Source organism: Magallana gigas, chromosome 1, assembly GCF_963853765.1.
Source record: "Magallana gigas chromosome 1, xbMagGiga1.1, whole genome shotgun sequence".
Classification (NCBI taxonomy): Eukaryota; Metazoa; Mollusca; class Bivalvia; order Ostreida; family Ostreidae; genus Magallana; species Magallana gigas.
The window spans coordinates 13804776-13819107 of NC_088853.1; the positions used below are offsets into that span (position 1 = coordinate 13804776).

At 33.9% G+C, this 14332-nt stretch overlaps 1 protein-coding gene across 1 annotated transcript; it reads left to right on the forward strand.

Annotated features, from left to right (window-relative positions):
• The first annotated feature begins 1972 nt into the window (after positions 1-1972).
• On the forward strand, positions 1973-4555 carry LOC105323120 (uncharacterized). Its single transcript, XM_034465677.2, has 2 exons — positions 1973-2054; positions 3101-4555. Exon 2 carries the CDS (start codon positions 3107-3109, stop codon positions 4538-4540), a length of 1434 nt encoding a protein of 477 aa, XP_034321568.2. The 5' UTR covers positions 1973-2054; positions 3101-3106; the 3' UTR covers positions 4541-4555.
• Positions 4556-14332: the final 9777 nt, after the last annotated feature.

Sequence of the window (14332 nt, forward strand, 5' to 3'; positions counted from 1 at the left end):
GATTCTACCAATGTCAATCAAAATAATCCTTATCATAGCTTGAACAACAACCAATTCGAGGACGTTATTGATCTCCACAGACAGTTCCCAAGTGGTAACATTGAGCTCAATGACGCTTCACCCTATCGATCAAACCAAATGTCATACATGTACAATGACCCCGGAACCACAATGAATCGACGTATGGACCAATATCCGCATCAAATGGATCGTATGACTTACCCATTGGATACAAACTACGATTACTTTCATTTCGGTAGACCATATTATTTACCAGAAAGAAATATGCATTTCCCTACCACAGGCTCTGGTCGTTTGTTTCGCAGTAGATATATTGACGATCTCCCTTCCATCCCTAGCTATACACATAGAGTAGATCAACACGATTTTTACTATCCTCGTGCAAGAAATGATCGTGCATTAATCACTTCAAGACAGCAAAATCGACTTCCCTCGAGAATCCAGACTCAAAGTCAATTCTTTGGCTCCAGGGTTGGAAGAAACTTGGGATTGTTATCTAGAGACGCTTATTGGGACTCGAAATGATCGTCATTTTCCTTATCATTGTTTCTGTCATTGTCTTGTTGAGAACTGTTGTGCGATTTTAATTGTTTAGCTCCATGAAAATCCAAATATAGTAGAATAACTTTTATTTTTTCATTTCAAAAAGATGTTTATTGGAAATAACATCCTTTTTAATATTATTAGAGGAATATAATCGAAGTTATTTGACAATTAATGTGCGCTGTCAATTACAAAATATGGGTAATGGATGTAAAAATACAAAATGATTTCATAAACGTACTCATTTCTCTATACAAAATATGATGATACTCTATACTTTATTGCTGATAAGGATATAAGTATGAAGTATATTCGTAACATTTTGAACACAAATGCAATTCTTTGAAGATTTATATGTCATGCATCGTGTTTTATTCGTTTTATCATTAAACTTCTTGCAAAATGATCGTTTCTTGTGAAGATTGTTTTTTCTTGCTTGAATAAATAAATGAAACATGTACGAAAAGGTAGCAAAGCATATTTACAAAAATAAAAGGTTGCCAGATAGTTTAATGCTTAAAGGGTCATTGAGATTCAATCTTTATGGACTTTGCTCGTGTAAAACAAGGAGTCGTACTTTAACTTTTAGAGGTCATGTTTAACATAACAAAACACGCTAAATTAGCATTTTTGTAAATGATTACTGGTTGTTTTTTTCTTCTTTGTCCGTGATCGATACTAAGTAGGTTAGTTACTGATGTTGAACGAATGATGACCTCCCTTTTATCTAGTGAAAACACTTAGAAACTGAGTATGATATATCACTTCAGACAAGACTTATGCTACTCTCGTAACTTTAAAACGTTGTTTGGTAATTAAAAGTGTGTGTGTGGTGTGTGTTTGTGTTTGATTCTTGGTTTTTGGGGTTTATTATATAGTCAGAATCCGTCCAAATGCATGACATATTATTTCATTTTTTGTTGTTGTTGCTTTTCCAATTAAAAAAAAACCAAAAAACAGAAAAAATATTAATCCCATAACAAGTAGTCAGTGCTTAAATGTGTAAAGAAATGTTAGTTTTATTTTTCAAAATAATATTAAATATAATGAAAATAGATTTTATAAAAAGAGTTTTGTTTTAACCTTAACACGTTTAAATAAAACTTTAATATGTAAACTCGCTCAAAACATTGTGCATGCAATTTCAGTTCATGCAATACCAAAAAATAACTTTCAAAAAGTTTTTGTTTCAAAAAAAAAAGAAAAAATACTGGGGTAATTATTCACTAAAAATACAGCGATTCTTCGATTTCAGGTTTCAATTACATTAACCCGCCACCGATACATGTAAGTGATGATCCCAAATGTTAAAGGGTTTCACGCACAAAAATTTCTATCTTTAAGAAGGGATCAATCTTTAATCAAACGATGCGGGGTGATTGCTTACAAAAGTGGTTGACGTCACATTTTTCAATTTACAGGGTATAAGTAGATACACAAAAAAGAATCAAACACTAACTATTCTTTGTCCGTAGCAAACGTTACCTCAGGTAAGAAGTGTTCTTTTTAAGATTCTAATGTTTAAATATTTTAAAGGTGATCAGCTCAACTGTTATTTTTATTTTTGTTTGAAAACAGTGCGCTCCCTTCAACAAATAAATGGAGAGATGTTTAAGTTTCAAATTCAGTTTATAATATTTTCGTCAAAAATGAGACTGCAAACCGAAATTAATTTAAAAATATGGACCTAACTATCCTTCTTGTATCTATATGCTTGATAAATATTTCGAATGAATGAATTTGATTTAAAGTTTTGTTTTAAGATAAGGGTCATTCTACAATAAATATCAGATTTATAACCAGTCAAACGTAGAATTCAAATTTAAGTATTTCTTTTTCCACATTTGCTTTTCTAATTTTTGTTCACAATTTCACAATGATTTTGTAAAATGTAATTACTGCATAAAGCACACACCAAATTCAAGGTCAAGAGATAGTTAATATTGCAAGTTTAGCATTACTATACAGAATGAAGCTTTCTCTTAAAGTCAACCAAACGCCGGATAGAAGAATTTAAAACAGTAGCTTAATTGCCGATACGTAGTGTTAAAACACCGTTTATTTATAAGCCAGTATTTATTTTCTTATTTTAATAATTCGTTCGATGATCTTATCAGGAACTATTTGTTTAAATCAAACATGTTTCCTTTATTTCAAATTAAATAACAAACGCAGTATTGTTTTGACCTATATTCATCATTACTAAGGGTACTTTTTGCTGCAGAGTTGTGTTCATGAAATTATATTTAATGACTTTATCTGATTTTATTTTAACTTAGCTCCATGCTTTCGAACTTATTATTACATTTAATTTTATTTTTAAAAGCATTTTTGTAAGTCATTTCAAAGAGTATGTTTTTTATGTAAAATGCCAAGTTTAAAAAAATCATATAATTCAAAATTATATTGATAATTTGTAAAAAAAAAAAAAAAAAAAAAAAAAAAAAAAAATGAAAAAAGTGTAAATTAATATGTAAGTACCTTTGAGTTATATATTGCAGCAACATTTAAAATACTAGTATTCACTCTTTTTTAGATTAAAATGTTGGGGCGATCTATATTGGTGTCGCTTCTGGCGATTTGTGTGTCAGCACAAGAGAGATCATCCAGCCAGTTGTCTCGATCATCCTTTTTACAAGATGGAGGTCAATCGTCCTGGTCATCTTTGCCAAACAGTGTCGATGTTAGACCCCATAACGAACGTACTATTGGGACTGGCTCTCTTTTACGAAACCAGGGTTCCCGAATACAACCGTTCAATGTACCTGATTCTACCGAATTAGGATCTCTGAACATGTTTAATAGGGATAGTAACTCCCTTTTTAGTAGTCAAGGCTCCATGTTGCAACCAGCCGACTTAGGATCTCGTAACCTACGTAATCTTGACAGTAGATCCCTATTTAGAAATCAGGGTTCCATATTAGACCCGGGTGGCATTCCTATCAGTCCATACAGCTATGAACCGTATAGCCTTGGATCATCTGCATCAGACGGATCGAGGTTTATGGATATAACAATGAGGGGCCAAGGCATGCTCAATAGAAACCCACGGATGAATCGAAATGATATGTTTTCATCAAGGGGTCTTAACTTGCCCAACCTCCAATCTAGCTTATTACCCAGGAACCAGGGATTATCTGGTTTTTCATCAGATGGATCTTTCTCTGTCCTTGACGGCAGGTCAATTGGGAATGATGTGTCCGGTTTTTCCAGAAGCATGCCTTGGGAAATGTCTCGTGGGTCAAGAACAATGAATTCATTTCCATTTCAATTTCCTGACAGAAGAAACCTAAACGTTCCATCAATGTCGTTGAGTCAACGACAAGGAGCGCCCTGGAGGCTTCTTAGAGGCACTCAGAGTTCACAAAGGGGATCGGGTCAGCTTGCTCTAAATCGTGGATTGGCAGGGCGAATAGGAAACGGACTGGGATTGAATAGATTAAATATGCAACGCGATATGTCCACAGGTCCTAGGAATGTTTTGGGAAGTTTGGGTCTTAATCGTCAAATGAATGGCATAATGGATTCAAACAGCAGATCTGGGAGTAACGACCGCCGCATGGATGACATATGGATATTTAGAAACAGAGGGAATGCCTTTTCTACTGGAGTGTTAGGAAATAACGGACCTCTTTCGTCAAGAATACCCCAAAACGACCGCCGCATGGATGAGATATGGATATCGAGAAACAGAGGAGGATCCTTTTCTAATGGAGTGTTTGGCAATAACGAACCAATTAAGGATAACATATGGGCGTCACAAAACAATTTGGCCGGAATACCAGTTACACCAAACCGTCTGACTCAACCATCACGAACATCGAGCATCGGTCGAACCTCCCCAAGCCTTACGTCTTCCTTGAGCAGAGACCACACCTCTGGACCTCGCACCAGTAGGACGACGGTATACCAGCCAACTTCCAGTTCACAGAGTGTTGGACAGCGCCAGGGAGCAGGGAGAATAGCATCTTTCTAAATAATTAAGGTCTTCCGTTTCCAACGGAAGACCTTATTGTTTTCGTTCGGTTTCTTTTTCCCTATTCTTTTTTTTTTCTTACATATTTTGTGCAGGCGATTTCTCAGAAACTACCTGGTCGATTAACATGAAACTTTCAGATCTGATAGATATTACTCAGAACCTTATTGGAAATTTTTTTAATGGTGACGTCACTTCCGGTTTTTAGATATCAACAATTCAACGATTTTTATAGGGTCGGCTTGTCCACGAAGGTTTTCATAAACTAAAAAAGATATTGAGTTCAAGATTTCAGGAATGATAGTCCAAAAAATGTAGATCTGCAATAGGTCATTTGTAATTTTTTAGCGCAAAAAGCGCCGAAGCTCGGTGCTCTCCAAAAATGAGATAAAAAAGCGTTGTGATTTTGCATGGTTTCCTTAACCTATCTATTTGTCCGGAAATATTTTGTTAAAACATGTAGAACAAAAATGATTAATTTTTAAAAGATCTTTCATAAGAGAAAGTGGCTGGTCCCTCAAATTAGGGACCTAGAGTTCTTGAAAGTATTAGCTCTTAAACTCAAAAGCGGTTAAGATTTCAATATGGCTGTCGCAAATATGTTCATTATGATCTTATTAATGTCGTAACAATAATATTTTGTTCGTGTATTGCGTAATGTGAGTGCAAAAAGCTAAACTTGTTACCATGTATTTGTGTTTTATTTGGCAAATAAACGGGGTATTTGTGCGTATAACTGGCATAAAGGATACCAGTTTTCATACGGAAAGTGTATAAACATTTGTTATTTTATAGTGAAACACATTGTGGATAAAAGAACTGCTTCTATGCAATGCATTTGAGTCGCATTTAAAATCTAGCTGAATTCCGAGCTGTGTATGTGAACAATTACGTATCCGATCCCTTGCCCGCGGCCGAGGAAATAGGTCGCGGCTGGACTAGCGAGCGGTCTGCCGTTATCTAATACACAAGATTTGCGTCTGTCTGTAATGCACACCTGGGTTTTATTTATGTAGCTGCAAACTCAAAAATTCCGATTTTAATGATTTTAATAGTAAATAAAAAATATTATACCTTTACCTACTACCATAGAGAAGTGTACTAGCTTGCGTTCGGAAAGTGTTAAAACAGTTTAATTCTTTTCTAGGGAAACACATTATGGGTAAAAGAATTGCTTCTATGCAATGTATTTGAGTCGCATTTAAAATCTAGCTAGCTGTATTCCGAGCTTCATGTATGTAAACAATTATACGTATCCGATCCTTGCCAGCGGCCGAGGAAATGGGTTGCGGCTGGACTAGCGAGCAGTCTACCGTTATCAAATACACAAGATATGCGCCTTGCTGTAATGCACACACGGGTTTATTTATGTAGCTGCAAACACAAAGACATCAGATTTTAACGATATAAAAGAGTAAATGAAAAAGGATTATACCATTATCTACGAAGTATTGTTGTTTTGCTCTCGTAATTAAAAAAAATAGATAGTATGACTGTCATTGAAAAAAGGGCGTTCTTTGTGATATTGTCTATGTCATGAAATAGTTTTTTTGTTGAAAAATAAAATTCAGTTATCAAACTGCAAACATTTTAAACCCACCACGTTGAGTGTACAATTTCATAACACGGGCCGAGGAGATGCCGCGCTAGTGGACAGCCGATACGCTGTAGGACACATGCTTCTCGTGTTTTTACGTTATCACACATTCCAATGCTCATTGATTCGTTGTTATTTTCATTTCCAATTATATTGGTTAACGATGCATCGCCCCATTGATTTAAATCATAGGTCGTATAATAAAGGAAAAAGCTGCCACCAATGAATATAATACGTTTTACAGTCGTACGATTTGAAATGTTAATAAATTCACTTGTGTCCGTTTGTTACATTTTGCTGCTGAAAATGAAATGCATTACACTACCAATTTCAACAAAATATAGGCGATATTCACATAAATATATGTAATCTATGATAATGTGATACTTCATTTGGCTAACAAAATATAAGAATTGTTTATGTGAGAGAGAGAAAGAGAGAGAGAGAGAGAGAGAGAGAGAGAGAGAGAGAGAGAGAGAGAGAGAGAGAGAGTTAAGCAGGATGTAGTAAGTAAAAGTTGAAATATATTTAAAAAGCGTTTGAGATAAGGCAGCTTAAGAAGTACAATGGTACATGCTTGCGCTAGGTACGGGCACAATAAAACTAACCATTTTTAAACAAGTTGAAGTTTTATTTATTCAGGCCGTAAAATAATAAGGGTCACAATATTGGTATAACCTCTTCTCAATGGTAGTCAGATTCATTAAAAAAGCATACTCATTGCTGAATTTATTCATTTACTAATTAATTTTTTTTTATTCTGAAAGAATATGTGAGTTTTAAAAATTCTATGTACATGTACATTCATTGTAAAAGTTTTGATTGTATTCGGACAGCTGTGAAGATCGAGTAGCGAACACATGGTTAAAAATACTACATGTACTTAGTAGATTAATTCTCTAATACAAATCGAATTAGCTTTAAAATTTGCATATTCAAGCACACTTAAATAGTTAATACATAAATTATATATAATTATATTAATAAAAACATCTGTATGCTGTATTATGTATTTTCTGTCTGATTAGGACTGTTCTTCCCCAAAAAGAAGCGCTCTGCAATCGCGTAAAAAACGTTCTGTAAAGCACAACACCTGATTGGAGTACATGCGTATATACATTTTTTTTAACTAAGCGAAATTGTAGATGTCATGGAGTCAATAGGCAAATCAAATTCACCAATCAGTCAATAGCAGTTATCCAATGCCTATGGTTGATAATTTTACAGGGTAAATTAATACTGTACATGTAAATAAGAATTTTAAAGCATTCCCTGCTCCCCTGTTAAAAGCTCCCGTTACTTGCATTCTTTTATTAACGATTTGTGTGCACACATTTATTCGGAAATGGCTCAAATTTTGTTACACGGGCCCGATAAGAAGATGAAAGGATGACCCCTAAAATTTCTTTCCCAAACATTTCAAGAACGGTCTCAAATTTCAAACACTGGTTAAATAACATGTAATTTATTTTGTACAAATTTTATGTGCATGAATAACAATGTTCCTGTAACTTAACAAAAAATGACACTTTTTGAAATCTAATAGTTTCTGAATTCATCATTAAAATAAATAATGTTAGACGGCTCATGCAGCAAGTTTTTCTAGTCGAGTCTTTCGTTCAACAGCGCATCGATTGTGAACTTTCAGCGGGGTTTACAGGGTGAAACGACCACGAATTTTGACACATTTGGCTACAAAGAGATGGATATAAAACATAGGTGCGATCATATCTTGTAGGAGATAAAAAAAATGATTAATCTATGTTTGCCATAAATACAAATTTTTATCATAAGAATTTTTTAACATTTGGATCCGCCGAATATTTCCATTTCCCTTAAATGTTTGGTGCCTGATTTGAAATAACGTTTCGAGGTATAATAAGTTGAGAAATTTCTTTAAGCTGCATGTCGGCCATTACAGTATCAAATAATTTTCCTAGCAAACCAAATGAATGATCTTACAAAGTTATAGACGTATTTACACGGAATTGCTCTCCTTTCAACGTTAGAAATATTCAAAGTAAATAAAAATCAATTTCAAAACCCCCCAAAATACATCATTGGAATTTTTGAAAAAGGAAACCGTTGGGTTTTATCCTCCGAATGATTGGGTTTATTCATCCTGCATGTTTTGCAATGATTATTAACAACGTAGACATCAAAACTATTGATGAACACATGTACACTGCTTTAATTTTGTTTAAAAAGTCATGCCGTATATTTTATGGGTTATAATAGATTATATAAAAAAGACAGATGTCAAAGTCGTTATACAATCATACTAGCTTCGACGTAAGGGGCCAGTTTAATAACGCCAAACTCTTTTATGTCGATTATTTTGTGAATATACAGTAAAACTTGTCTAATCCGGCGGAGGGGGGTTCTGAAAAAAAAATGGCCGGATTAGGCAACATCCAGTTTGGGGACATTGTTGCAAATTAATTTTGGTATTTAATGCAGTAGGTCCTGATCGTGTATTTTTGCAAAATTTTCTATTGTTCTGAAATATATTAGATTTCATCGATCTTATTTACGGTACCAATTTTCATTTAATTTTTTTTTTTTTGAAACAATAAATCCATAACGGAATACATACGATGAAAATACTTATTGAATCAAAATATCGTTATTGATAATTTTTCAAACATCCGATTTACCTGAAAAGTGCATGCTAAACCGTAAATTGTTAAACAAAACATTAAAAGGATAACAGCTGGCTGAAATACCTGATGGCGAGAGCTGTTTTAATGCAGAGAAACAATGGATAAATAGTAATATAAATGAGAATTTTATTTTTTTAAAAATTGAGCATTTTGACAGAATAATATGCAACTCTGTACGTGTAGCCATACAACAGGGATAACAAACGATATTGGCAGTCTTACTCTCACAGTATCCTGAATCACGGCCTGAAAAAAATTGGGTGAACTATAATCTAATTATCAAATTTTTACAATTCATAACAAGACTTTACGGTATTAACTGAAATAAGTTGCTACTTTGCATCTATATTTACAGTTGTTTAAATTAATAGCAACGACAGAAAAATTTGTCGATAATAGAGCATTAATATCTCGCAGAAGGCCGATCGATCGATAAGTGGACGGACTACGGGAGATAACTCTCACTAATTATAAGCAGTAGGCTTTTTCATTGCGCCAGTTTACAGAATAGACAGGATCCGGATTGCACAATTTTTTTTAAACAAAAATGATGGGAAAATGTCAAGGGGCTGAATAATGTCGCATGCCGTAATACACAACATCCGGATTCAACGAGTTTCAACATGTACATAATTTTTTCATTGAAATATGGCTTAACTGACCGGGAAAACTACTGCAACGTATATTATTGCACACATACTTAGCATAATCATCGTTTAAAAGCGTACAATTATTTTATTGAAAATCGGACCAAGCAGCTTCAACATTAAGATTTACATGTGTAAGACACTTTATTTGTCATGTGCATTAATTATTCTCAATAACTGCTTATTCTCCACAATGATCTCCAATTCCATTCACAACTGCTGTCATTCAAAATCACATGAATTAAACAAAATTTTAAATTTTGTGTAGATCTTAACTGTTATGTATCCAAGAAATCTATTGATTTTATCATGTGTTACGTAATTAGGTAATAACGTGTTTAGGGGTCAAACTTCATTCACAAATTACCATTTTTCCTTCGTAAACATTCATAGGATCGAAAACAGATTTCCTACAGAGATTTATAATGGAGAATGTTTACATCTTTTCTCAATTCGGAAGTCTCTCGGAATATCTAACACAATTTTTCAACGTTATCATTCGGGCATTATAATGGCTGATGCAAATGCAAAATCCCCGTAGACATTAGCCGTGTATTGAAACCTGACAAGCTAAAGGGGGTGTTACAAAAAGGAAATCTTTGGATTTTTTCATGCTATCGAATGAACATCGTCTTAATCAAGAGATATTTACAAATAGCGAATAATTTAAGAAAATGTGGGGCAAAAATATCTTGGGACAGACTTTAGGTATAATACGTTTATATATCCTTACAATATAATGATTTTCTCATGCATTACCTAACTAGGGATATTAGGGGCCAGAGGTAGAAAAGTTTAATCTTTTCTATTTTAATTGGAAGAAATGGAAGTATTTAAAAAGGCAACGTAAGAGAACTTATAAAAAAGCATTACAGGAAAGCATTAGTACTTCACTCCTATTTCCATATCATGTTTTGTTGTCGAAAATTAAAGTCGATGACGTCATTTCACCTTCTAAAAATCGAACGGAAGACCTCCTCGTTGATCGCAACGAGATCGTGTCTAGTTTATCCTTATTGTTGTTTAAAAAAATGGTTCTCATGGATTAAAAATTGTTCTTGATAATTATTACTAGCTTACACGTGCATGGTATTTAGGATTGTTCATTAGAAGCTACATGTATGTTTCAAACTCAAAGAAAAATATTATGCATATAAACGGTAATACTGGTTTAAGGATGTTTTAAGCATAAGGTTATGCCAACAAAGCAAGTCTTTTATCCCCGACACAGAAACTATTCCAGGAGGCGGATGTTTTGTCCAAATAGACGTTAAACAGTTTTTTAATATAATTAAGGTCTTCCGTTTTCCAACGGAAGACCTTATTGTTTTCGTTCGGTTTCTTTTTCCCTATTATTTTTTTTCTTACGTATTTTGTGTACGCGATTTCTCACAAACTACTCGGCCGATTTACATGAAACTTTTTGATCTGATAGATATTGCTCTGAACCTTATTGCAAATTTTTTTTAATAATGACGTCACTTCCGTTTTTGAGATATTAAATATTTAACGATTTTTAGAGGGTCAACTTGTCCACGAAGGTTCTCATAAACTTAAAAAGATATTGAGTTGAAAATTTCAGGAATGATAGATAAAAGATTGTAGATATGTAATAGGGCATTTATAATTTTTCAGCGCAAAAAGCGCCGGAGCTCGGTAGCGCTCAAAAAATGAGATAAAAAAGCGTTGTGATTTTGCATGGTTTTCTTAGTTTATCTTTTTTCCCGGAAATAATTTGTTAACACATGTAAAACAGAAAAGATTAATGTTTCAAAGGTCTTTAATTTGACATCAAGAAAAAGGAGCTGGTCCCTCCAGTCAGGGACCTAGAGTTCTTGAAAGATATCGCTTTATAACTCAAAAGTGGTTAAGATTTCGATATGGCTGTCGCTGCAAAAGTTGTTCATTATGATCTTATTAATGTCGTGGCAATAATATTTTGTTCGTGCATTGCGTAATATGAGTGTAAAATGCCAGACTTGCTACCATGTATTTGTGTTTTTTTGGCAAATAAACTGGGTGTTTGTGCGTAAAACTGACATAAAGGGTACCAGTTTACATACTGAAAGTGTTTAAACATTTTAGTTTTTTCTAGTGAAACACATTATGGATAAAAGAACTAATTCTTTGCAATGCCTTTAATTTGAGTTGCTTTAAAAATCTAGATGGATTCGGAGCTGTGTATGTGAACACCCTTGCCCGCGGCCGAGGAAATAGGTCGCGGCTGGACTAGCGAGCGATCTGCCGTTATATAATACACAAGATCTGCGTCCAGCTGTAATGCACACACGCGTTTATTTATGTAGATTCAAACACAAAAATTCCGATTTTAGTAGTAAATAAAAACAGATTATACTTTTACCTACTGCCATAGCAAGTGTACCAGGTTACATGCGGAAAGTGTTTAAACAGTTTAATTCTATGATAGGGAAACACAGTATGGATAAAAGAATTGCTTCTATGCAATCCATTTGAATCGCATTTAAAATTTAGCTGGATTTCGAGCTGCATGTATGTAAACAATTACACGTATCCGAACCCTTGCCCGCGGCCGAGGAAATAGGTTGCGGCTGGACTTACAAGCGAGCGGTCTTCCGTTATACAATACACAAGATTTGCGCCTTGTTGTAATGCACACATGGGTTTATTCATGTAGCTGCAAACACAAAGAATTCCAAAATTAACGATATTAAAGAGTAAAAGAAAAACGATTATACGATTAACTACGAAGTAATGCTGTTTTTGGTATCGTATTTGAAAAAAAATAGTATGGCTGTCATTGAAATAAGGCGTTCTTTGTGATCTTGTCTATGTCATGAAATAGTATTATTGTTGGAAAATAAAATTTATCAGCCTGCAAACATGTCAAACCTACCACGTAGGGTGTACATTTTCATAGCGCGGCATCTCCTCGGCCCGTGGACAATCGGACAACCGATTCGCTGTAGTCTAGGACACATGCTTCTCGTGTTTATACGTTATCACACATTTGAATGTTCATTCATTCTCTGTTAAATTTTATTTTCAATCAATATATTGGTTAACGATGCAAATCATTGATTTAAATCAAAGTGCGTAAAATAAAAATTAAAACCTGCTAACAATGTTTTACAGTCGTACTAGTTGAAATGTAAATACATTCACCCGTGTCTATTTCTGACATTTTGCTGCTAAGAATTTAATGCATTACATTACCTACTTCAACAAAATATAGTCGATATTCACAACATGATTATTCCAACACACACATCTAAAGTATCTGTAATCTGTTATAATTCAGTTGGCTAACAAAATATTAGAATCTTTTTATGATCTAAGAGAGAGAGAGAGAGAGAGAGAGAGAGAGAGAGAGAGTGGTAGACATTGAAAGTTGAAATATATTTAAAAAGCGTTCGAGATAAGGCAGCTTAAGTGGTACAATGTTACATGCTTGCGGTAGGTGCGGGCACGATAAAACTAACCATTTTTAAACAAGTTGAAGTTTTTTTTATATTTAGGCCGTAAAAGACTAAGAGTCACACTATTGTTTTAACCTTTTTCAATGGTAGTCTGATTCATATAAAGAATATTCATTGCTGATTTTATTCTTTTATTGATTTGATTTTTTTTAATTGAAATTATATTCTGAAAGAATATGCAAGTTTTAAAAAAGTTTATGTACATTCGGTGAGTAAAAGTTTTGATTGGATTGGGACAGTTTAAGATCGAGTAGAGGACAGTCACATGATTAAAAATACTTCTTAGTAGATAAGGGAAATTTTCAAATCGAATGGGCTATGCATATTCAGGCACACGCGAATATTTAATACATAAATTTTATATATTTTAATAAAACGTCTGCATGCTGTATTATGTATTTGCTGTCTGATTAGGACTGTTCTTTCCCAAAAGAAGCGCTCATCGATCGCGTAAAGAATGTTCTGTAAAGTACAACACCTGATTGGAGTACATGATCATATGTATTTTATAAAAGCGAAATTGTAGAGGTTATGGAGTCAATAAGCAAATCAAATTTGCCAATTAAGCAATAGCAGTTATCCAATGCCTATGGTTGATAATTTTACAAGGTAAGTTAAATACATGTTAATAGGAATTTTAAAGCACTTCCCGCCCCCTTGTCAAGAGCTTCCGTTTCCTGCATTCTTTTCCTTTATTAACGATTTTTGTGCACGCATTTTCTCGGAAATGGATCATATTTTGTTACACGGCCCCGATAAGAAGACCCTTAAAATTTCTTTCTCAAATATATCTATCAAGAGCGGTCTAAAGTTTCAAACACTGGTGGCATGAATAACATTTAAATTATTTTGCGCAAATTATTAAAGGAATGAATTCAATATCCATTTGTTTTATACGATATAAAATGGTTTTGGACAGTTTACGCTTCACAAACCGCGAAGAATTACACATTGCGAAATTGTAAAATTTACAAATTGTGAAAGTTTCTAAATTTATCATTAAAATTTATAATTTTAGACGGCCCATGCAGTAAGTTTCTCTAGCCGAGTCCTTCTTTCAACAGCGCATCGATTGAACATTTCAGCTTGGTTTGCCACAAGAGGGTGAAACGACCATGATATTTGACAGATTTGGCTAAAAGGAGTAGTTTAAAAGTTATGGATACAAAACACAGGTCATTACATTAGATTATATCTTGTAGGAGAAAAAAAATAGTGAATATACGTTTGCCATAAATACAAAATTTTATCATGAGAATAGTTTAACATTTAGATCCACCGAATATTTCTATTTCTCTTCATTGTTTGGTGCCTGATTTGAAATTATAACGTTTCGAGGTATAATGAGGGGATGACAAACGATATCGGCAGTCTTACTCCCACAGTTTCCTGAATCACGGCCTGAAAAAATGGGGTGAACTATAATC